This window comes from Megascapheus bottae, chromosome 18 (assembly GCF_031878675.1).
Source record: "Megascapheus bottae isolate mThoBot1 chromosome 18, mThoBot2.hap1, whole genome shotgun sequence".
Classification (NCBI taxonomy): Eukaryota; Metazoa; Chordata; class Mammalia; order Rodentia; family Geomyidae; genus Megascapheus; species Megascapheus bottae.
The window spans coordinates 14,636,371-14,662,189 of record NC_143526.1 but is presented as its reverse complement, the minus strand read 5'-3'; the positions used below and the strand labels follow the sequence as shown (position 1 = coordinate 14,662,189).

Genomic DNA, 25,819 nt, shown 5'->3' with positions numbered 1-25,819 from the left:
CTCATGACTATGTTCTTTTGAAACTGGAGTTTGAACCCTAGGCCTTGCATTCACTCATCTGATATTATTGTACTTAAGCCATGCCTCCAGTCTTGCTTTTTGCTTATTATCTTGGAGATAGTGCCTTAGAGACTGTCCCGCCCTAGCTGGCTTAAAAACCACAACTCTCCAGACCTCAGCCTCTTGAGTAGCTAAGATTATAGGTGTGTGCCACCAGCACCTAGCTGCTGTTCCATTTACAATAGGAAGTTTGTTGGATTTCAGTGGGGGTTTTCCGGAATAAAAGTGTTCTCAAACTGTATTGGAACAACCAACAGATGGTAGTACCAATTTATCCATTGGAGAAAACAGCTCATGTCAGGCTCTCACCTGACCAAACCTTTATGCTCGTGTCTTCAGACAGTTTGGGAGACACCTGCAGCCCTTTCTAGCTTCAAAATGTATGTCTATGTATCCTGAGATAAGAATTTGTTGTAGAAATCATGTCATCTCAAAAGCTTGACATGAAATGAATTATAACAATACAATTTTTAATTGTGTCTGTGCGCACACGTGTGTGTGTGTGTGTGTGTGTGTACATGAAGTAACATTTCTTCTAAGAATATCACAGTTTTATGTCACGTAATTATTATGGTGCTTTATCTGATTCAATGATTTTCTTTTAAAAAAAAGTTAAACACACAAAGTGAGAATATTTATGCCTTTGAAAATGTGTCTGCCATGTCAGATTCCCTCATTCTACAAGAAATGTGGCTATAAATATTATGTTGTATTTTATACATAAACAGCATCCATAGGTATTAGATGTCTCTTATATAGAGATGGCTGTATATGGATTTGTAATATATGCATATAGTTTTATCCTTGACAATTATTTTTAACCTCCTAGGAGAAGAAAGAATTCTGAAAGAGAGGAGAATATGTTTTCCTGTGTTTTGGAAGTGTGATTTCTTTCTGCATTATGCCATTCTGAAGCTAAATGAAATTATAGGAAAGAAACTGAAACTGAATATTCAATAGAAAATGTGTGAAATACAGTCCAGAAATAGAGACGGAAATACCAAGATGAAATTCCAGCTGGGAAGGATTCCTAGAGCTACAGGAGAAATAGAGTCTCTGGCTGAATTTTTGAGGGCCTTCCTGGGGTCTGACTTTTTATAATTGCTATTACTGATCAGGTTAAGGGCAGAACTGCTCACTTTGGGTTTTTCCCTGAATCTTTCCTTGATTGTAATCCCTCTGCAAAGTGCCAAGGAAACTGAACTGACTTCCTGTCAGCCTGCTGTGGGTTGATTGACACCTGCTTCCAGATGCAAGGGATCTTCCCTTCTGATGCCAACATCAACATCCTTTCTTGCAGGAAATATGTTCAACGCCTAAGTTTGCTGGTCATTAGAATCGATCTCGACATTTACAAACAAAACAAAACAAAACAAAAATGTCCGGCTATGGTGGCATACTCCTTAATCCCAGTTATGAGGGAGACATAGTTGAGAGAATCACAACCCAAGACTAACCTTAGGCAAAAAGTATCACTTCATCTAAAAAAAAAGTAATATTAGTAACTAAAATTTTTTAAAGTGTAGGTTGCCCTAACTTGTGACTCAGGTACTAGAGAATATGTCAAATAACCTTCCTATCCATAGTTCAAGCCCTAGTAATGAAAACAAAAAAAAAGAGAGTAAAAATATTCCTCTCTGAGAATCCAAAAGAACTATGTGAACCCCCATCAGGTCAGTGTATTTGTACTGATGAAATAGTGAAACATTCAATTACCATTGACATGAATTTAATTTTGAAAACTAGCCACAAGGACAACGGTTGTCAGTGTTGATTTAGTTGCTTCTTTCCTAGGCTAAGTTCATCCCTAGCATACACCCCCATGTCTGTCGTGTGCTTAATGTCTTTCTACTTTGATGGCTTGCCCTGAATCTCCTTAAAGCAGATTATTTTTTAAATTTAGCTGTGGCTGCTGTTTTCACTTTGTTTCATGTGGTCTTTGAACCTTTAACAATGCCCCTTTGGCTACAATTGCCAATATACTTATCCTAACAGCTTCAAGTGATGGATAAAAAGCCCCCCTCATCCCGAGGGAAGCAGTCACAGTGGGCCGCAATTTTTTGGTGGTTTTTTTTTTTATCCTGGCCTCCACTACAGCACTACAGTGCTTGTGCACAGGGACTTAGGACCCCAGATTCACAGTTCTGCCCCAAGTCTCTCAAATTTGCTGAGCTCAGACGGCTGGCAAAAAGAGGATAAGGCCCACTGGACACACAGGTAACTTACTCACTTCTATAATCCTAACTATGAGGAGTGAGATCTGGGAGTCAAAGCTCAGAGCCATCCAGGGCAGACAAATTTGAAAGACATATCTTCAGTGAGCCAGCAAAAAGCTGGAGATGGAGGTATGGCTCAAAGTTGGAGTACAAAATAGCTGAGCAAGAATAAGAAGGACTCCGTTCAAGCCTCAGTCAGTACTGAGAGGAAAAAAGAACACCTATAGGTTGCTATACAGATTGAATAATGTAACCTTGCTTACAGAAAGTGTCAGGTAAATACCTGACACAGTGGTGAGCAGTGCTCTCAGAAAGGCCAAGCAGAAGCCTGAAATCCTAACCACAACCCTTACCATAAATCCTGCCCAGCCAGGAATGGCTTAGGGCACAGTGCCTTTTTAAATGTTCCCTGGAGTATAGAAAGACCTTAATCTATCGTTTGACTTCCCCTTACTGCAGTTCATTACCTCTCTAGGGGAAAATAAATGGTCAAATTAAGTGTAAGTTCTGAATCCAAAGCTGAAATTGGATGACAGTCTAGACACTGAATATTATTCTGCTTATAATGAGAAAAGATATGTTACCACCTACTCAAATTTGACAGCTGGGCCTCATGTGAGATTATTTCCTGCAAGAGTAAGTCTAAGGGTACCCTTTGTGTTATACTTTACAATTTTTTTATTTTTTACTAAAATTGCCTTGCACAAAGCTTAAAGAGGCATCAGCCATATTCCAGTCCTATCAGTATCAAATCCTAGTATTTACTTTGTACCACTCACTTGTGTGATTCTGATAGTTGCTATGAAATCTATAAGTGATATTCAAATGTTGCAAACATTTCCCATTTAGTTGAAGAGTATTTAGGTTTCTTTAAGCCTCACCTAGAGGGCCCTCTATTGTCCTCAAATAGTTATGTCCTAAGTTTATTTTATTTATTTTTTATTGTAATGTATAGAGAGGATAAAGTTACATTCACCAGATAATAGATGCCTTACTTCTCACACATAGTTATATCCTAAGTTTAATTAGACAGAGGTCTATTTATTGTGACTACGTATCTTAGCCACTTAATACCCTCAGTGAGTTATCCTTAGGGGATACACTTTTGTGTTTTTTAATGGTATATAATGGCCACCTTGTTGTTATTGTTGTTTATGGAACATGATCTTGCTATATAATCCAGGCCTTCCATCTGTACCTCAAATGCTAAGATTACACATGTGGTACACAGCAATGTTCTCCTTTTGGTATCATCTTACCTCGATTCTTCCGGCCTGCTGTATTCTGGCAGGAGTGTCTTTAAAAACTGCTGCAAAGGGCCAGGAGTTTGGCCTAGCAGTAGAGTGCTCACCTAGCATGCATGAAGACCCAGGTTCGATTCCTCAGTACCACACACATAGAAAAATGCCAGAAGTGGTGCTGTGGTAAAGCTCTAGCCTTGACCAAAAAAAAGCCTAAGGATAGTGCTCAGGCCCTCAGTTCAAGGTCCAGGACTGGCAAAAAAAAAAAAAAAAAACCTGCTACAAAATGTTATTTTGGAATCTTCCTTAACCTTCCTCCTGTCTCCCTTTACCATCATTCTAGAAATATCCTTTAGGGATAACTATAGACTTTGTTTTCAAAGTATTATGGTTTATTATAGCTTACTTTTTATGTAACAAATACATCATTCCTTATTTTTATGGAGTATAACCTGTAGTAGTTTTTCAGAAAGGATGCCTATAAGATCTTTATTTTTTTGGGGGGGTGGGTGGGACCTCTGGGCCTGGGCATTGTCCCTGAGCTCTTCAGCTCAAGGCTACAGCCCTGCCCCTGTAGCCATAGCACCACTTCCACTTTTCTAGTGGCTAATTGGAGGTAAGAGTCTCACAGTCTTTAATTCCTGGGATGGCTTTGAACCGTGATCCTCAGAACCACGATCCTCTTGAGGAACTAGGATTACAGGCATGAACCACTGCGCCCGACCTATAAGATCAATTTTAAGACAGCTAAAGTCTTTAGATTTATTTGATGAATTCATGGTCTAGTGAGAGGAACAGTATGATACATTATAAAGGGACTTAAAGGGAGCTCTGAGTTCCTGCAGGAAGGGTATATACACTTGTTCATATCTTCTGTACTTGCATCATTTTGGGGATTTTAAAAAATGTTTTATTTTTATTTTATTGTCAGAGTGATGTACAGAGGGGTTACAATTACATATATAAGGTAGTGTGTACATTTCTTCTTGAACATTGTTACCCTTTCCCATGTGTTTCTTCCATGATCCCTCCCCTCATCCCCCTCCAAGTTGTAAAGTTTATTTCCAACATATTATCTTGTGAGTGTTGCTGTTACATTGGTTCAGCCTTTGCTCTTTGTCTCATCATTTTGTTATTCCCTTTCCCTTCTCTAATCCAAATTAACAAACATATATACAAAAAAGACATCTAAAGTTTTATATTCTTTTCTCACTTTTAATTAAACAGTTGGGCATAGAATTCCAATTGAAGTAATTTTCCTCTTTTAATTTTGAAGTTGTTACCCATTTCCTTCTAGCTTCCCATGTCTCCACTGAGAAATCAGTGTCATTCTGTTTTTGATCCTTTCTATAAGAGAGTCTGTTCTTTGTCCTTGGACTTGTTCTTTATTTATTTCATCATGTCCTCTCTCTTCTGTTTTTCAGCTGTTGAATTTCTTTTCTATCAAGATGAGAGAGAGAAAAATAGTTGAGCTGCTTACAACTTGGGAGGAGGTTTTTTGATAAACTTTTTAAAGTCTTCAAATTCTCCTGTTTTAGGGTCCATCTTTCCATCATTTCTAGAATTTCCCCAATCTTGTGTGTGTGCATTACAGTATACAAAATTTTACAGCTCTGATCATCTCTTTTATTCTTTTTATCTTATGGGTTTATGACTTGTTTTTTAAATTCCCTTTATTGCTATGTTGTTATAGCCTCACAAAAAAAGAACTAAAATATTGGTTTGTATTCAGTCTACTATCTCTAAAGAAGTTTAATAAGGGAAATGAAGACATGATAATTTACTTCATTTGTAAGTTCATTTGCCTAGGCATAATAAGTCAAAAAAAATTCAAGACCTTGTGTGACCTGTTAGCAAATGAACAATTTGGTCCGTGTCTGTTCTATAGATTGTGAGTTTATCCCACAGGTTCTAAGAGTTTGCAATTCCAGGAGAGAGTGGGGAAAGGGTAAATAATTGTATTTGTTCTACAGTGATTTTCACTGAAGGCCTCTTCTGATCATTCCAGTCATTAATGACTTAGATCAACAAGTACAACCTAATGAGGCAAAACCCACTACAGAAAACATCTAAGCATCTGTGTAACAAGGGGGAGGATGTGCTAATGGAAAGAGAGTGGCCTCACAGTTCAGCTATGCTTGTTTCATGTTATATGAATGCAAAAAGCCTTCTCTGAGCTGAATGTCAATAGCTCACACTTATAAACCTAGCTCCTCAGAAGACTGAGATCTGAGGATCATGGATTGATGCCAGACTTGGACAGGAAGAGTCATGAGACTTTTCTCCAATTAATCAGCATAAGGATGGAAGTGGAACTATGGCTCAAGTGACAGATACCAGCCTTAAGTGAAGAGGCCAGGAACAGTGCTCAGGTACTGAGTTCAAACCCTAGTACTGAGAGGAAAAGAAACAGTGTATCTTCTGGTTTGACTTTGGCTGGTGACTGTGGATAGTTGGGAACAGCAGAGGCATGAGAGTATGTGTTTTCCTGGGAATCCTTTGTCCTTTTTTTCCTACTGTAGCACATGTCTGCCATTGGCCCATTAGGAAATGTTGACGTTTGCTGAATTCTTTTTTCACTTATTAGGCCAAGTGCAAAAATAGCCAAACAAATGTCCAATGACCATAGAGTAGAGGACATTCAGGGCAGAGGGAAAGGGCGAGTTGAAAGTGATAACCAGGCTTTCTGATATGGCTCTGTGATCTTTCCCATTATCTTCATAAGAGTTTTCCAGAGTAGCATTAAGCAACTTTAAAGAATTTACCAGGAAGAAATGACTCTCCTTCCAGAGCTGGAATCTCTGCCTGCCTCCCCAGCTCTTCCTCCTTGCCCAAAATACCCAGTTCTGGCTCCTATGGTGCTCAGAAGCCTGTTTCTCCTTCAGTCTTGGATGCTATGACCCCCAGCAACATGCCTGTTGTCCTAGACTCAGAAAAGACAGTATTTCTTTAAGGACATAGGTCCCAAATAACAAGAACACTTTCGCCAGATTACCAGGCCAGTCAGTTGTTGGGGATTTTTGCCTTTCCTTCTTTAATTTTGGCTACGTCAGGAGTCAGATGACAACAAATCCAAACATGAAATAGAAATAAAATGTGAAGACCAAACGGGACCCATAAATGGCCTGATCTCTGCTCCTTTGAAAGGGGACTGCAACTGACATTAACAAAAGCCCAGATTAAATCTGCACCTCTTACTTTTTTGACATTAGGAATGCTAAGGCAAACTGTGTCCTGGAAGACATGAGAGGCTTTTATGATGGGGCATTTTGCCCCCAAGATTCCCCTAGGCCATGCTTCACACCTCCCTCTTAGCTGGCAGCCTAGGACACCCAACCTTCCCTGCCTTCCTTCCCAGGAGTCAAACCTGAAGGTTTCTGTCACTTCCCAACCCAGTTGTTATTGTTAAATCCTATCTTGGTATCTGCCTCTCAGAAGATCCAGACTAATCTGCCTAAAGACCCTCAATGAATTCCTATTGACTAGCAGATTGATTAGATTCAAGACAGCAGAGAGATATTAAGATTGTCTATGGTTTGTCACTGGCCAGAAGGAAGTGGATCTCTCAGCCTAAGCAGGAGCAATTTCACTCTTCCTTTGCCTTTTTTATCTTATTTATGTCCACTAGTAGGAGAAAAAATAGATAGCAGAATTCATACTGTGGGACTGGATGTGATGGTACATATCAGTTTACATAGAAAGCAGAGATAGCAGGATCATGATTCTAGGCTGATGCAAAAATAAATTTTATCAAAAAATAAACTTAGCAGAGGTCTTGGGGTATGAGTCAAGTCATAGAGTACTGACCTAGCAAACACAAGGTACTGCTTTCAATCCCCAGTAACAAGACCAACAAAACAACAGCAACAAAGATCACACTGTCTGGTTTGCACATTCTGACACCTTGTTTCTTATTCTCTTTGTCTCCTTTCTTTAGGTTGTGGCTCTTTCCTCCTGGTGCCTGTTAAGGGATTCCATCTACTACACACTGTCCGTGGTGGCACTCATTGTGGTAAGTTGATCTTTCTGGTTGGGTTCCCATCAGAACGTTTTGCAGCACAGGGTGACGCACTGCTCCTCTGCATGGAGCTTTACTCAAGGACACTAGCGGTGAATGGGTGAATGCAGGTCTGTGTGTGGAAGCAGCTTTTCCTTCTTCCTACTATTTTGGTCACCCCCGAGTTTTCAGGCTGGTAAATGAAATTATGGAAAAGAGAGTTGTACCTTATGATATCTGGATCCATAAAAGTCCCTATGACCCTTTCTGTGACCCTCCTAACCATTCGCTGTGACTTGTCTCATGGGTCTTTGATTTTCATCTCAAGTCTCCAGGATACTTGCATCCCTCACACAATACCACAATCATCTTCGTGCCAACATCCTCCACCTGTGTTCTTAGCCTGAACACCTTTCTAATGTCCTCGTATGGGTACAGGACTTCATACTCGACATCATGTCCCAAACTCAGCATATCTCTAAACTTGATATATCCCCCCAAGATTAATCCTCTTCCTCTATTTCAGCCCCCATCCTATGATGAGCACTTAACTTAGAAAAATGATACTAAGTTGATATTTCCCCAGTTCATACTACATCCATTTGACTTTAGTGTCCTGTGCATTTCCGTCCTATAGAAATCTCTCCCATAGCCCACATGGAAGGGCCTCTGTACACCCTGCAACTGAACTGATGCAGCAGCACGATACATCCCATGGCAGGCGGGTCAGGCATCACAGCCATTTCCTCCCCTCACTTCTAGACCCCAAGTCAATCCTCAGAGCCCTCCACGTCTGTACTCAGGTACAGCAGGTACTCCTGATCAGTAGCACCTCTTGGGAAGAGGGGACAACTCTTTAGTGTGTCAAGCTGAGCCATGCAGAAGAAAATAGCAAATTAAAAAGCACAAATTAAAAAGTACAGTTTGGAGCTCTGATTCCTAATGCTGTTCCTTCCCCACCACTTCCATCACACACATAATGGTTAATTTTATATGCCAGCTTGAATGAGATAACAGAGACTCAACTGACTGGTGAAATATTATTTCTGGGTGTATCTGGTTTTTCATGACAGATTAGTCTTTGAATATATACAATGAGTAAAAGAGATCACTTTCAGTCTCACAAATTCCTTGATGACACAAATAGAACCAAAAATCAACAATGGTGAATTTTCCTTCCTTCTTTCCTTCCCTCCTCCTCCTCCTCTTCCTCCTCCTGCTTCTCCTCCTCCTTTTTCTTCTTCTTCTTCTCCTCTAGGCCTGGGCACTGTCCCTGAGCTCTTCAGTACCAGGCTACCACCCTACCCCTGGAGCCACAGAGCCACTTCCAATTTTCTAGTGGTCAGTTGGAGATAAGAGTCTCACTGACTTTAGTGCCCAGGCTGGCTTAGAACTACAATCCTCAGATCTCAGCCTCCTGAGTAGCTAAGATTATAAGCATGAGCCACCACACCTGGTTTGCTTTCTTCTTAAGCAGGGTCATCTGCCTTCCTTAGTCATTATACAGCATTGCTCCTGGTTCTTGGGTCTTTTAATCTGAAGTGTAATTTACACCATTAATTTCTTGATAGTCAGAGCTTTGGACTTGAACTAGAGCTAATAGCACTGTTGGGTTTTGTAGATGGTAGGGCATGGAACCTCTCAGCCTTCATAATAATGCAAGCCAATATCTCATAATTATATGTATATTTGTGGGTTTGTATGTATGTATGTATGTATATATGTATGTATGTGTGTATGTATGTGTGTATGTGAATACATATCTCCTATTGGTTCTGTGTATCTGGGTAAGTGGGACCAATACATCTTACTAATAATCTTGAAGAAATCAAACCTTTATGTGTTACCTACAAGACAAGATAGAAACACTAAGACATTGAAAGTCATCTATTTCACAAAACACTCACCTGCATGCTATTTGGGGGAATTTTATATGCTAAGGAGATAAACATGCTGTTTGATATGTAACGTGGCACTTGAAAAGCTACTGGGTTCTTCAGTTCCTCATGTTGAAAATCTAGGGTTTGCCAACCATTGCTATGAATGCTCTAAATACACTGACACTTGCCCTCCAGAGCTTCTAGGCTTAAGGCAAGAGTAAATAGGAAGATCATACCCAGCTCAAGAGGAGAAGGGCTCAGTAGAACAGGCTGGAGTTGAAGTTGTGCTTCATTTTTCCAAGTCCTGGTTAATAGATTGAAAGACGTGGAAACCATGTTCTTATTCTTGACTATTACTATGAAACCTAATGGCCTCTCCTTTTCCCCCAATCCTGCCAAATTTTCTTTCCAGTGAGATGTGTCCTGAGATGAGACAATCTAATCTCACCAAGTGCTGATGTTGTTGATGATGTTGTTGTGGTTGTTGTTGTTACCATGTACTCTTCTGCCCTGTGGGGGTGTTTCAGCATGGTTGTTTTTTTTTTTTTTAAAAAAAAAGACCTTTTCAAGAGAGAAGGATAAGATGTAGTGTAAATGAACACAATTATCTACTTTGCTGAATACCAGAAAGAGATGACAAGGCTCATAAAGACAAGGTGATGAAATGGAATGGAGAAGGTCAAGGTCTGCCGAGAGCTCAGGCTTAGCAATCTCTACTCCCAAGAGCAATTTCTCTGGTGTCAATCTTCTTAAACTCTGTTTTCAACATTGACACCTTCTAGACTGCGTGTGAAATAACTTGTTGGGGGCCAATTTATCTGGACCTGTCCAAGATACAACAAATGTAAAATTACTGTTAATGATGTGTGAAGAAGTAAAGAGATTTCGCTTCTTGTGAGTCACAGGTGACACTCCCCTGAGTCTGGTCTTGGGGACAATCAACCATTCACCCTCACGGTCCAATGCCTGAATCACAAAGTTGAGGCAGGTCAAAGTGCAGGCTGCCAGGGCAACTCTGTATTTCCCCTGACAACAAACTACAAAGTCAAATGGCTTTGCCCTTACTGGAAAATGTACGCTGTATATTTCAGACATGTTTTCAAAACCGGAGTTTGATGATTTTCAGGAATGTTGCATTGACCCATCATTAAAAAAGAAGAAAAGTTTGTGATAAAGTTTGCATTCTCGGGGCTGGATTTGGTTTGTTTGCCTTGGATAGGTATTCTCCCCAGCTCCAGCATGTATTGGAAACAACAAAGCTACTGAAAATGCAGGAGCCATTGAATTCTATTTCATAGCCTGTGGTGTGAAACTTGGGAATCTGCATTTCAGCCCGCATCTTCCTCCACCTTCGTGGGATTCTGATACCAGAAGCACAGTACAGCATTTTAAGAACATGTATGAAGGTTCTAGCAGGAGAATACAGATACTCTCCCACCCTTAACCAAAGAACTGTTCTTGGCCATCAGCAATGGTCATTGACTGGAGTAAGCATGGAACTGTGAGAGAAGAAGGGGATATCACCCAGCTAGTCAGATCAGCTGAATTAACCCTGTCAAGCACGGAGGTGGCAGGTGGCACCGCTCAATCACCTTCACATTACACATCATTTGGAGAACCATAACTTGAACCATAATTGGAAACCTTTTCCTCAGAGTATTCATCATCATAGCCAGGCAATAATCAGACCCTGAGATTCCCAAAGAAAAGGTATCATGGCAGCCTGAGGAACTCATGCTTGGATTTCTAACTTCCGTTAATCTTCCTGGATTGTTTTATGCTGATTAAATGAAGCAACACTCTCTAGGGTCATTTTTATGTAAGGCTTAAAACTGAACAAAGAACGAAAGAATGTCACATCCATAAAGGCTGCACTTAGCAAAAGCAACTTGCATAGTGTCTCTAAATCTCTTCCATGGCCCAGCCTCAGGCTGTCACTCACATACTGTAGCTTTTTTGCCAGGGTTTCTTGTTCTCTTCCTACCCAAATCTCATAGTAATAAAATAATTTTTCTTCCTGTTTTCCTTATAGAATACAATGCTTCTCTTTAAGATTTGGCTATGGGCACTTAAGATTCCTTTATTTAACAGCCCTTTCTCCAACCCACAAAATAATTACCAACCTTCCCAAACAATTTATTTAGCTATTAGAGTTTTCTTTTCATGTTCTCCCCTATTATAGGGTTCTGAAGTATCAAAAAGAGTAACTGTTTCTCCCCTGAGGTTCTACAGTAAAGAGCCCATTCACCCACAGGGCAAGAGCAGAATAAATGGGACCAGATGCCATTTCTGTGTGTGTCTCCACCAAGAGCACCCTCGGAGTGGTGCATGGGAGCCCTGAGGACAGTCATGGCATCTAGGCATCCAGAAAGCTGGCAAGATAACTTCTCCAGAGATGCTGATCTGCTCAGGGGCAAAGGGCTCAGAGTAGGCCAGGGAGAAGCTCAGATCATTGTCCTTTCCAGAGATCTAAAACAACTGAAATGTAAGCAGACACAGATGGGACAAGAGCAGGGTGGGCAGCAAAAAAAAAAAAAAAAAAAAAAAACATGTATAGGACAAATGCTTGCACCCTCAATATCAGAGCTAAAGGCCAGTTAATACAGGGACATCAAGTTGGTATTCCCCAAACCCATTACCTAATCATTGTTCTGTGCTACATTATTTGCTTGTTTGTTCTGAAGAAAAGGCGTGGGGTATATGTATGTAGCATGAAGTATGTTCTTCTCATGCCCTCCCCCTGCCCTTTCTCCCTGAAAATATTATGTACAGTGAAATACCAGGCCTTGGGAAACCTGAACAATACCTAGAGGCTTCCTCCATAACTGGAGGCATGCCCTCACCTATTAAGTCCTAGGGCCATGCTGGGTGTTTTTGTGGTGTTTCCCTATCTTCCTCAATAGAATGGTCCAATTGATGTCTACAGGCTACAGGTCATTGCAACCCTCTGTCCACTTTTCTGCCACCTTCTCCCTCACCCCCCACAGGAACACTTGGACCTTGGATGTCTCAGACCTCCTAGTCCTGCCCTTTTTCCAAATTTTAGCAGCCCTGTCACTTTCCTCTATTGAAATGTTACTGTAATTTACATAATCATGTAATTTCCATAAATGCAAATGATTCATTGCATCATCAGTCTAACAGCTGCCCTCAAAGAAATATTTTATTTTTACCCTTCATTTCAGTTTGAGGACAGGAACTCAAGAGAGCTTCAGGAGGAGAGAAACCTCCAGGGAGACTGGAAAGGCCTGTGGAACAGGTTCCTCACCAGGGCTAGTCCTGAACTGCAGTTCACTGGAGCTGCCTATGTGTAGCCATGTTGGAGTGGTCATTAAGGCTGCCTGGGTACAGGCCTGGCAGTGAGACTTGTTGGAGCTAATGCTTCCTCTTCCATCTTGGGGGTTCTCATTGCCACTTCCCAGGTGATAGGGTCTCAAGATGATAAAGGCAGCTCAGCTAAGCTTTGCCTAAAGTGGTTACTGCTTGATTCTGGATTAGTCACCATTTCGTAACAAGGTGGCCAATGACAAAGAACAGATTGGTCTGGGCCTCTGATGAGAGTGGCTCATTATGAGAGAGGTATATGATAGAGCGAACCTCTTACTTCAGTGATCAAAAAGCAAGAGACAATAAGAAGAGGCTGGGCATACTCCCAATGAAGTTCCATCTCACAGAGGTCCTGTTAACCTTCCAGTAGGGACCCAAGGAACCAAGTATTTGACAACTGGAACATAGGAGACACTCATCCAAACTCTGGACACTCCCTAAAGATGTTTTGCAGTGATAGAAATAGTCTAGCACTTCGTATTATTATTTAGTATGGTAGCCACTAGCCTATTCTAAACTCGGCTACTAAACACTTGAAATAGACTGAAGAAGACTGAAGCACTTTCTTGTGCCTTATTATTTACTAAGTTTTCTATTGTTTTTAAATTTTATATTATTATTATCTTTGGCATAGAAAAGAGTTACCATCCTACATGTCCATTTATAAGTACAATGCATCTTGATGTTACCTCTTTCATTATTCTCCCCATCCCTCCCAACCTAATGCTTCCTCTCCATTTTCTTAAGTTCATGAGGTATGGACTGAATATTATGACTGGATTCTCTCTCTTCCTCTCATTATTTATCTCCTCTCTCTCCTTGGCCTTCCCCTCACACATTTCAAGTTCTAGTTTCCTGGAATTCATTCAGTTCGTTTTTCTTTTCTTTTTTAATTTGGAAAGGTGATTTAATGAACAGTAGACAAAACATGGATGTGAATTATCTAATGACATCAGCTGTGTCTCCGAGGACACTAAAAAAAAATAACTAAATATTGAATGATCAAAACTATGTAAATGGCTTGCTACTTGAGGCACATTTTTATATCAGTATTTTTCTTTTTATTCAGATGTTTTTCTAAAAAAAAGAAAGAAAGAGAGAAAGAAAGAAGGAAAGAAAGAGAAAGAAGGAAAGAAAAAGAACTTCACCATTTGAATTTTCCCCTGCAAATATCATATTTCGGTTAATACAATTGTGTACACTTGCGTACAACACAGCATATGTTTACTTACACATTTATAAATTATGCACTTTCCTTTTAATTCATCTTAATTAACTACATGTACGTAGTCATAGGTAACTACTAGCTGCCATATTGGATAATTCCATTCTACTGAACAAACCATCCTGTGGGAAATGCAAGTTCATCCACACAAATAGCCAGAGCATAAATCAATACTCACTGGACCAAGGGCTACACAGGGGCTGATGAGAATGATTTTATAGTTTAATATCCATGACATATAGGCTAGCCAGTGAGTGAATACCACTATAAGTGGCAAAAATCAAGGCTCCAGAGGTTAAATGACTTGTTCAAGGTCAGGGAACTGCCTGCCTCAAGTTTCCCAGAGCAGGTACCTAAGATGACATCGGTATCTTCATTGCTCCAGTGTAGCTTCAGTGCATGCAACTAACACAATACAATTTTTCTTATAGCAAAATCTGCATGTTATTGTCTTTTAAATCTGCCTTATTTTATAGTCTTCTTTTTAGGTAGAAAAGAAACAGGTTTTACTCCTCCTCTTAGAATTCATGAGGACAATGAATCAAATATATTTTTAAGAAATCTATTTTTGTGTGTATGCTGGTACTGGGGCTTGAACTCAGTGCCTGCATGCAGTCACTTGGTTTCTTTTATTCAAGGCTAATGCCACTTGAGTCACAGTTCCACTTCTAGATTTTTTTTCATATATTTTTATTGTAATTAATAGAAGGGTTACATTATATTTGCCAGATAGGAGGTGCATTAATTCACATACATTGATATCCTTTCTCATGTGTTGGTCCCCATTTCCCTCCCCCCCACTCCCACCCCTCATCTTGTTTCCCCCCTCTTCCCTATCCAATTTCAAATAACCAAATACAAATATATCCAATATATCAGATAACAAAGTGAGATACTGTAACAATATGAGATTACCAAGGGACAGCAAAAGAGATGAGAGATAACAGTACATTAAGGACAACAATCGCTCATTATATGGCTTTTATTTTCATTTAGCATCATACTATATGGCCTTCTAGATTTTTAAAGTTTATTGGAGATAAGAGTCTGTGGACTTTCCTTCCATATTTGAGTTTGGACCACAATACTCACATCTCAGCCTCCTGAGTAGCTAGCATTACAAGTATGAGCCAATGAAGAAATCTTTCTATCTTCCCTTTTCTTTGGGAGAAAAAAGAAATCTTAATGGTCACATTAGTTATAACGTGTCAACATCTCACCATCCTGGGCCTATTTTTCCCTGGGAGTTAACTGTCCCTCTCTCTCCTTGAATATACTCATTGTACCTCGTTTTATTTTGTTTTATCTTATTGTTGGGGTAATGTATAGAGCGGGTTACAATTACATTCACCAAATAGTAGGTGCTTTACTTCTCACACAGTGATACCTCTTCTCATGATCGTGTCCCTGTTTTCCTTCCCCCACCCCTCCCAATCATCTTGTTTTCCCCCTTCCCTTCCCTATTTCAATAAATAAACTGATATATACCAGGTAACAACGTCAGATACCGGGGCCGGGAGTTTGGCCTAGTGGTTAAAGTGCTTGCCTAGCATGCACGAAGACCCGGGTTCGATTCCATGGTACCACATACACAGAAAAAAAAAAGCCGGAAGTGGTGCTGAGGCTCCAGTGGTAGAGCTCTAGCCTTGAGAAAGTCCAAGGACAGTCCTCAAGCCCTGAGCTCAAGCCCAAGACTGGCAAAAAAAAAAAAAAAGTCAGATACAGTAAACACATGAGATTAACCATGAGTGTACCCAATTTCATTTCATTCCTCCTTATGACCAAGTGGCAATATCGGCGATAGCTAGGTTTTCACAGGTTTTTCAGACCGACTGGGAATATATAAACACAAGTTCCCTTATTTGCAATCTCTGCTACGAATAGGTGGAAAGAATTGCTTTGAAAGATTCTGGCAAAACTAAGGGACTAGGCTCCTCCTTGCATTTGTTTCTTGAACAAGGTTGTGGGATGGCTGGCCTTTGAGAATGCAAGCTTTCAAAAAGGAGTCACCTGGCTGGCAATATGGCTTCATGGCAGAGTGCTTGCCTAGCATACATGTGGCCTTGAGTTCGATTCCTCAGTACCACATAAACAAAAAGTAATATAAAATAAAATAAATTAATGAATTTAAAAAGACTATTATAAGAAATGTTTAATTTAAACGGGGGGAATCATCAAGCTTTGATAAGGACAGTTACTTGGAAATCCCAGTTTTTGCTGCTTTTGTCTTTTCCGCTGTCTTTTGCTTTAGATACTTTCCCCTTCTGTTTTCTAAATTTATTTTCTCATTTCTATTTCTTCCCTAGAGACTGACCTTACACGCTTATAGACAATGAGCCATTCTCTCCAAACCCTCTCTCTAGGTCATCTTTATTTCCTTCCCTCCTGCAAACGCTGACACCATCCAGTCAGCCTGCAAGGTGACCTAAAGTGGGAATTTCTGTGTAGTCTTACAATGTAAACAGTTTTCTGGATACCTCTCCTCATGTAAATTTATTCTGGCCTCAGCTAAGCCAGGAAAGCCAGACCAAATCCCTTTGCTCCCAGAGCTGAAAAAGTAAGGATCCCAGATGCAGATTGACAGAGAGAGTCCCCGTGCTGTTTAATGGGAAAGTCTATGTAGAGCTAGCTCCATTTTCAAGGTTTTAGTCTCCTGGAAGAAAAATGATGGTATTGATTTTCTCCTATTATTTTTATTGCTTATAAATTGCCAATAATTATAACAGAGGCTATGTAACCCTAACTGCAGTAACGCAGCCACCTCTGTCTCCTGGTTACAGCTTACAGTAAGCAAACCCCAGGACTGACATGGTTGTGTTGAAGCAGCCAGCTACACCTTCCCAGCCTCACCTGGGAAGTCCCCTGCCCCTCCTCCAAATTCCACCCTGCTCTTCCTATCTCCAGTACAGCCATTCCTTTGGCAGTTCTCTAGGTTGCTCTGACATAGAGGGATTCACCTACCTCATGTCAGCTTGTCTTGCTTGAAAAGAATTGTAGAGCAGACACCAGGATTGACAAGCTGGTTTCCATGGCACCCAAACGTTTCTCTGAAGCCTGGGGAAATGAGTGTGGTTTTTTTTTTTTTTTCTTCCTTCATTCCTGTTCACATTTAGTCCAGCTGCGGAACACATGGAAACTTGAGGCATAGCCAAGGATAGCTTTGGATGGACTGCATATGGGTCAGAGGCCAGGATCCCTGCCCCACCGCTTTTGCTTAGCAAACCTGAGGTCTGGGTATCAGCACCATCCATGTGTGGTCTCTGAGCCATCCCCAGTGCCTGGACCCAAGTGTAACCAGCCACGTCTAGAGACTAGAGCTGCTTGCCAGAGTCTTGGTTACTGAAGCCCAATTGTGGAAAGGCTAGTTCAGTTCCAAAGGCTACCTGAGAGGTCTCTAGATTGCAACTCTGGGAACAAGTGTCCACCTAAATGAAATCTTGTCCCCAAGATAGAGCATTAAGCAGAAACTGCCTCCGCCACCACCCCAGAATATCATCTTATCCAATGATAGTCAAAGGTTGGCTGGAGGCTCTTCAGCGGGCTGCTTGCCTTGAAGTGCTTTCCCTCCTTCCAGGAGATTTAATGAAGCTTTGAAAATGGGCTTGGACTGACTTCATTTCAACTCCATTGCCTTGGCAGGGTAAAACATGGATAGAGGATTGGAGCATGAGCACCACCTAATGGTTACTGGAGGGAACTGTGGGTACTGTGATTCCAATTCGTTCCACACTAGAATTACTAGCGGAAGTTTTGTTTTCTTACAGCTAGAGCCTAAGAACAGAAGGATATGCATTGCTTATCTCAAGATAATTGAATGGAATAAAATCTGTAATAACAAATGCATTTCTCCCAAACCATCTGTAGCCTCGGGCCAAATTAACACCTGCCCATGCAGTTTTAGGAACTTGAAAGTCTAGTGATTTTAATGCTACATCAGGTTGGTGATGCTTGTCCTCTCCTAAAGGGGCATTTTGCCATCTGTGCCTGTTTCCTCGTTCTCAATATCCCCCAAGAGATATTGAACAGCCTCCACCTTCCCTTGGTATCACCTCTGAACATACAGAAGCAAATTCTAATTCCCTTCTTTCTCCTTTCTCACAATAGACTGCTTGGATTTATGTTTTCTCCAGGCCTGCCTGATTTCAAGTCCCTGTCATCCGCATTGTTGTACTTTTGTGAGACTTCTTTTAATTCCACACAGTCCACCTGCCCTACAGGGATACACCTGTATCCTGCTTACTCAAGCAGCCACACCACAGCTAAGTCCTCCTGGCTTAGCATCTGTACCATGTACCACCAAGTGTCACCACAGGGTAAATTCTGTTGTTTGGGTGTTTGCAGATCTCTAGTGTGTATCAGAACATGCAGCAAGATGACCTTCATTTCTCTTCCCATTGACCTTCCTGTATTACACCCCTCTCCTTCCTTTTGGTATAGCAGTTCTTCAGGTTCAAGAGGCTCTCCCTCTGATGGGGTCATTCGCCCAGTCTCATCCATGTTTCCCCAGTCTCTGATTGACTAGGCTTGCTATAGATTTTCTTCACTGTTTGGAGACTTTTGTACGATTAAGCCCAGTTTCGTATTTTTCTTGGACGAGGTCCTTGAAATTATTAAAAAGCGACAACCATGTTTGTCCATGCTGATTCCTAGAAAGTACAGAGGAGGTAATTTTGTGAGTTTCAGAGTGAGTGAATTCCAAGCAACTCCTTTTGAAGGACCTGGGCCACCATTTGTGAGAAAGGTCACAGAGAAGAAGAGCTTACTAAAAGCTGTGTTTGTGTGAGTGGTATTGCTCACTTTCTCTAATAGAAGCAAATTTAATTGGCCTAATCCATAAGCATTCCCCTCCCTTGCTATCTTATATTCTCTTCAGTGGCTATGAATAGATTGTGCCAGCTCATTGCTAAGACTACTATTGAAGTAACTAATTAATAAAAATTGTTCCAGCTTAAATAATTTAGTCTGTTCCATTATTTCTTGATAGCAATTTTAAAGCTAATAGTTATACATAAACAACTGTGAAAGCTCCCAAGAATTGAATTTTATCCGATCCAGCCTAGATTGTGGCATTGTTTCCCCTCCCCAACCTCTGTTTTTTACACTAACGGGCGTTTAATGCCTTATACTTGCTCAAAGCTGGCTTTTTGGTGGTTGTTTTGGAAATACATTCTAGACAACTCTTCTGGCTTTGAATCAGGTATGAACCACCTGTGACTGACTGTTTTTCCTCTACTCTTTCCATTCTTTCCCGTTCTGTTGTGGCACTCTCATCCAAATGTCATCTTGTTGAATCTAATGACTAAGACAAGAGGAAAAAAGAAATAATGAATCCAGTATCATTTCTTTCAATACTTTGTTAGGAGAAGTTACAAATGGGCGTGCTCCTTCTTTCCTGTTCTTCTCCTGGAGCTTCAGGATAGGAAAGCGCTCCCTATATGTGTCTTGTGAAAAGGCTTTGAGGTTTGGCCTGCATCTCAACAATACTGGCGTTTACTCTCATCACTGGGGACTGAAAGCAGGCCCACACTGTCAGCTACGTTTACCATCTGGGTGTCATAATGCCACTTAAACCCAGATTGATGAGCAGGTATCTGAGTCTCAGGGAGTCACCTCCACAGGGAAGTGTAACTCAATAACGACCATGTGCAAAGCAGTCGTATCTCATGAGTGCAGAAAGCATCCAGGGTCCAGCATCCAGGGTGTTCTGCCTGAATAGCACACATGTGCCATTTGATACCTACCAATTTTGGGTAGATAAGTGTATTATGAAAAGAATGCCAAATTAGGAGGCAGTACTGAGTTCTAGAACCAATGTAAAACAAAGCAAATGCCCCTGGAAAGTTCTTATGTTTAGCAGTACTACACGAATCAACTGGTTATACTAGTATTTTTCTCCTAAGTGGGAAATGATCTTATGAAGTATTTGGACTGTGGCTTAATCATTTTAAATCCTGGTGCCTATGTTCTTTTGATCCTGACTGATGAGAAACTGCTTGGCACATGTGCCTCTCCTTGCTTCTGACCCTTCTTTAATCTCTTCCTTCACAATAGAGCCAATCCCTGCCCAGGGCTCAGTCTGTCAACAGTGCCCAGACAAGATGTGCACACACTGTTGTTACTGCATTATCTTTTGGGTCCCCCTCTATTTGTGATGCCAAAAGGTGCTGATCCCCTACTTCTGGTCATGATGTCAGGTTTCCTGTGGAAATAAATGAAATCAATTAGAAAAAGCATTAGAAGGGTGCTGGTGGCTCACATCGATAAACCTTAGATACTTGGGAGGTTGAGATCTGGATAATCACATTTCCGAGCCAGCCTGGGCAGAAAAGTCCACAAAGATTCCATCTCCAATTAGCAAAGAAAAAGTAGTACAGCACCAGCCTAGCAAGCAAACCAAGTAAAAAGTGTGAAGTCCCTAAGTTCAAACCCTGGTACCAGAATAGGAAGAGGAAAGGGAAAAAAGGAAAAGGAGCATTGAGCGTGAAGAATCATAGAAACAGGAGAAGCTGCACCTTGCGCCTAGAATGCTAGTGATCTCACAGCAGGGACTGTCATGTGGAAGGGCCTCCTTACCCCATTCCTCTTTCTGCTTCCCAACTTACAGCCTATAATGTCTTGGTTTACAAGGTAGGAGAGGCAGCCTTCCTAATAACTACACTGTCCAACAGACATTGCATGGGGGAGCTACCTGATACTTGTTCCCCTCTCCACATTTCCACCCCAATCTGGCAGCCACACCTTCCACAAACCATGGCGAACAATTAAACCAGAGAGTTTGCCGCAAGCTTCCTGTTCCATCCCACTCCTTATTACCCCATTCCAACCACAAAGTTCTTCATGCCATCTTAAAGCATCATATGTGTATGTACATATCTAATCTTGTCCTTCTTATTTTTCCCCAGTTCATCTATGATGAAAAGGTTTCTTGGTAAGTACCTCTTTTCCTTTCTACTTTTATTTCCTATTAGATTGTGATTTCTACTATGTTGAAGACTAGAGTTAGTGTTCAGAAAAGACAAATATCACGACAGCTGGAACAACTGGAATTTCCTAGGAATTCTGCCCAACTCAACAAAAACATTAAATTGGCTTTCACGAAGCAAACCGTTTCCGCTGGGCCCTGGATTATGGGTGAAAATCTTCATAGCTAAGGTGTCTTTATGATCCAGATTCAATATTGTGACCTTCCTGTGACTTTCTAGATGCAGCCATTTGCTAGGCCCTGGCTAAGATTGGGCTGATCATTCTAAACTGTATCCGTGTGTCTTCCTATAACAAAATTCTTAAGACACAGTCAGCTTATAAAGAAGAAAAAGGTGGGGTGGTTATCCTCATTCACAGTCTTGGAAGTTCTCAGCCATGATCATTTGGCTCTGTTGCTTTCGACCCTTTGGCACTCCATCACTTTACAGCTGGAACACAGAAGAAATAGACTGATCCCAATGTGGTTTTTAAGGACATGCCCACCATGACTTTAAATCCCCCGCCAGATGCCACCGCTTAAATGTTCCAAGACCTCTCTGCCTCTCTATAACACCTCTCTATAGGAATCTATACCATCAATGCCTTTAGGGGCATTCCAGATCCAAAATATAGCAGTATCCAGACCTACACTCCAAATCAAACATATCCCTTAAGAGTCAGGACCCAGGCACATCAGTGACTTCCAATCCACTGAAGTGTTTCTGTATATTAAAAAAAAAAAATAGAGCCGAACACAGTTGCTCACGCCTTTAATCCTAGCTACTCAGGAGGCTGAGATCTGAGAATCATGGTTCAAAGCCACCCCAAGCACTAAAGAACATGAGACTCTTCTCTCCAATTAATGACTAGAAAATGGGAAGTGGGGCTGTGGCTCAAGGGGTAGGGCAGTAGCCTTGAGCTGAAGACCTCAGGGATAGCACCCAGTCCCAGAGTTCAAGCCCCATGACCCAACCCCCCCAAAAATAGAGACAGCTATGAATATCAGTGGTTATTTATGATAGAAATGTTGGCCCAAATATAGGATATTTTGCATTTTGACCAACTGTCCAAATCTCTATTCTTGAGTCAAGTTCTGAGAGAATCAGCTGTTTGAAGTGGAAATAGAAATTGATTGTACTGTGCATTCTTGTTACATATTTTTTTCAAATATTTGATCTGCAAAAATGGAACAGTGTGAAATAACCTCTTAGGAATAGGAATGACTCTGTAGTTAGAAAACTTTCATGGACTTACTTACAGCTCAGGATAAGATAGAGAAAGAGTTCATCCAGCATTACTTTCAGCAAAATGAATGCTAACCTTTTGTTCTAACCCTCTGCTAGAGGGAGCATCCATGTCTGAGGACATTACTGTGATTTCCAGAATTTGAGAGATGGCAGGAAACCTATTTCATTGATGATGAATAGTATGTCTTATACTTTTGCCAACTCTCTTTAGCCTCCATCCAAGAGGGGAGAGGCAGAGACAGTCTGGAGAACATCCCTTAAGATGCATGACTCATTAAAAAATAAGAATGTCTTGAGTTGTGCACCAGTGGCTCATGCCTGTATCCTAGGTGCTCAGGAGGCTGAAATCTGAGGATCTAGGTTCAAAACCAGCCTGTGTAGGAAAGTCTGTGAGACTCTAATCTCCAGTTAACAACCAAAAAAACAGAAATGGTACTGTGGCTCAAAGTAGAGCACTAGCCTTGAGCACAAAAGCTCAAGGACAATGCCCAGACCCTGAGTTCAAGCCCCATGACTAGCACAAATCAATCAAATCAATAGGAAGGACTTTGTTTTTTAGTAATAATGATCAAGAGCCTGAAAGGGATTAAAACACCTACAAGTACTCTATGTCAAAGGTAAGAAAGAGGCTCATCAGTTATCATATTGGATGTAGTCACCCAAGGGGGAGGCAAATTCCTTTAGACACAATTCTCAGGGATAAAGTACAGTGCAAGGAAACTTCTAGAAAGAATCTCTTGGAAACTGATGGCACCATTAGCAAACCTACTGCACTGCCACTGCAAACAGTAGGAGCTATGATGTGGCTTCGTGTTGCTGGCCTTTGCAAACAAAGCTACCCTAAAGACCAAGCAAGTTATGATCATGGTTGATCTCATAATTGGTTCTGCTGTTGTTATGCAGAAAATTCTCAAGAGTTTTGGCCTGGTGTCTCGTCTATCTTTTTGAAGGAAACTTTCCCTCTGTGCCATCTTCATGGCACAGCTACAGTAGAAGCTCATGGAGGGGAGGCAAAAGCAGGACACGTCAACGTCATATGTTACTATGAAAACATCTTTTCACATTTTACATAGAACAAATTAAGAGAGATAGAGTCTATGTCTTCCTTCCAAATCATTTTCCCCTTGCACTATAGATAACCCCACTCTAGAGCCTGCACCTGAAGGCTCTAGATGCTGAGAGGCAGCAGGTCACTGTACCCTGTGGCTGAGCATCAACACTCCTATACATGGAGTTAGGAGTCCAGGAGGGCCACAGATAAATGAGGTCCAAAGATGTTGTATGCCTTGTCCTAGCCTGAAGGATGCTGTAATCATAAATCATTCACAGTCATCACCGCCAGGGAAGAATTAAACCAGGGGAGCCGCCAGGGCCCCAGAATAACATCATTCGCAGAGCACAGACCTGTTGTGTAATTATTGTTATTACAGTCAGGGCCTGATGGAGAGCATTTTTCACATGGATAGCACTGAGAATTAAACTCTGCACCACTGGCCCGTAGCTGCTTTGGGACTTCTGGGGATTTCAGTCCCTCATTTAGGGAATGCAAAATATATTGAACTTGAAGATATTTTTTACTGTTCACTTCTCCTGCTTTTCCTTACCCAACCAATCCACAAGCGTTTATTTTGTTGAAAAGGGTATGTGTAGGAGCTGGTTTCTTTCTTTAAAATCAGATTCTTTAATCTGTGCAATCAAAGCACAGTAACATTTTGATAATACTTCAAACAGTGGATTCCGCTCCTCATTATAGAATATTCCAGCATGTCCTAGAAATTGCAAGGCATTTAATTAACTCACTCTGAATCTTCAAAAAGAAACTAATTTCAGCTGTGTTTATTTTGAAACAAGAGAGTTTTTATAAAAAGGAGATGAGCTTCACCAAATACAAATACAATCATCCTTTGAGGGGTTGGTTCCTGGTCATACTTAAGGATACCACAATCCAAGGACACACCCGTCCCTTAGAAAACGTCATAATATGTGCTCAGCATCTGCACACTTTCTCCTGTAATACCTCATGCAATCAAAATGTGACATAACTGGTTGCAACAAGGTGTTGTTTAGAAAATGACAAGAAAAATGTTATACATGTACGGTACAAAGGCATATTTTTTTAAAATATTTTCAACCTGTGGTTAAATGAGTCACAGATAAGGAACTCGCAGATAGGGGTGTACAAAAATAATACATCCTCATCCTACATGGTAACTTCCTTGGTACCCTTTCATGTACATCTGAGTTAGCAACTAGTCTGCCTTGACCAATACATGGTTAAGTGGGAGTCTGAACTGCAACTTAACCAATCACTGACCATCCTCTGCGACACAATGTTGGAGTCTCCTTCCTCCATATCCTCCCTCCCACCTCTTTCTTCCTCTTCCCCTTTCCTTGTCTCTTCCTCTCCCTCTTCTACCTCCCTCCCTCCCTCCTCTCAGGATCTCTGTTTTTCTTTGTCTCTTACCTCACTGTCTCTCTTTCCCTGACTTTGTCTCTATCTCTCCATCTCTGTTTGACTGTATCTCTTTTTCCTTTCTCTCTGCCTGTACCATTGCTGTGTGACCCCTATACAGCCGATAATCTCTCTGTCACTCTTGCCAATTCCTCTAGCTTGCATTCCCTTTGTAAATATACATATATATGAATAATCTCAGTGAATGTTTAAGCTGTGAACTGATTTATACATAGAGGCCTGTATTCATAGCAGTATACATGAAAAACTCGCCACTTTCCAAGAGCTCTTTTAGGTGATCAAATGCCAAAAAGAAGGAGACTCTTCCCTTTAGATGAAAAAAGAAAGGGAAAGATTGTTGAATGGCACATGCAGCATTAAAAACCTCTGTAAACCACCCACCTGCATTGCCCTCTGTATCACTGGCATCAGATGATTTCTGAATGGAGTGGTATGGGCCAAGAGTCACCTTCTATACCTATTCTGGTTTGTATGCAGGTGGGAGTCTCTAGTCCTTGTGCTGATGTATCTCATCTACATTGTCATCATGAAGTAAGTAACAGACTTCCATAACTTCCCCCTCCCCCAAACAATTTCCTATACCTAAAATAATTGTGTGGTAACATAGGAAGAGGAGGGAGGAAGAGGAGGCATCACGCTGGTTTTCAGCGTCCATCGTCATAAACTCATTTAACCCCATTGGCAACATATTGAGAGTTCCTGTGATTCCGCAGACTAATGATAGCAGCACCCCTTGTAATCCACCTGAGAGGACTACGTGATATCACAGCTTCCGTGTTTGACTGAGATCGCTCTCGAACATGTGCTACCTTTCCAGGACCTAGCAGCCTTTCTCTTGACTTTCATCAGAAAGAAGACAAAGTGTAGCAAGTTGAGTTTCTGCATGGAAACCAGAATTAGGAGATGTCTGAAACCAAGGAGCCCATGCCTTCAGACTTGCTTTATTCCTGTTGCACCAGTCATCCATTGCTGCATAACAAGTTACCCCCAAATCTCGAGAGCTACAAACCACAAACACATTATCTCAGATCATTTCTCAGAGTTAGGAAACCAGCATCTCCTTCACTGGTGTAGGGGTGGTCCTAGCTGAGAGTCACTCCTGAGATTGCAGGCAACATGTTAGCCAGCATAGCTATTATAGATCCACTTTGGAGATGGTCCATACACACTGCTCAGGTCATCACAGGGGC

The 25,819-nt window shown here is 41.1% G+C and overlaps 1 protein-coding gene across 2 annotated transcripts in view; it reads left to right on the top strand.

The window, feature by feature from the left end:
- The window catches only part of Slc24a3 (solute carrier family 24 member 3), a 479,159-nt gene that overhangs the window by 412,097 nt on the left and 41,243 nt on the right, over positions 1 to 25,819 (top strand). For both annotated transcript variants that reach the window (XM_090351934.1, XM_090351935.1), the window contains exons 7-9: positions 7,455 to 7,529; positions 20,849 to 20,874; positions 25,107 to 25,160. In XM_090351934.1, the coding sequence (XP_090208060.1) occupies positions 7,455 to 7,529; positions 20,849 to 20,874; positions 25,107 to 25,160 (155 nt within the window). The remainder of the gene's footprint in view (positions 1 to 7,454; positions 7,530 to 20,848; positions 20,875 to 25,106; positions 25,161 to 25,819) is intronic.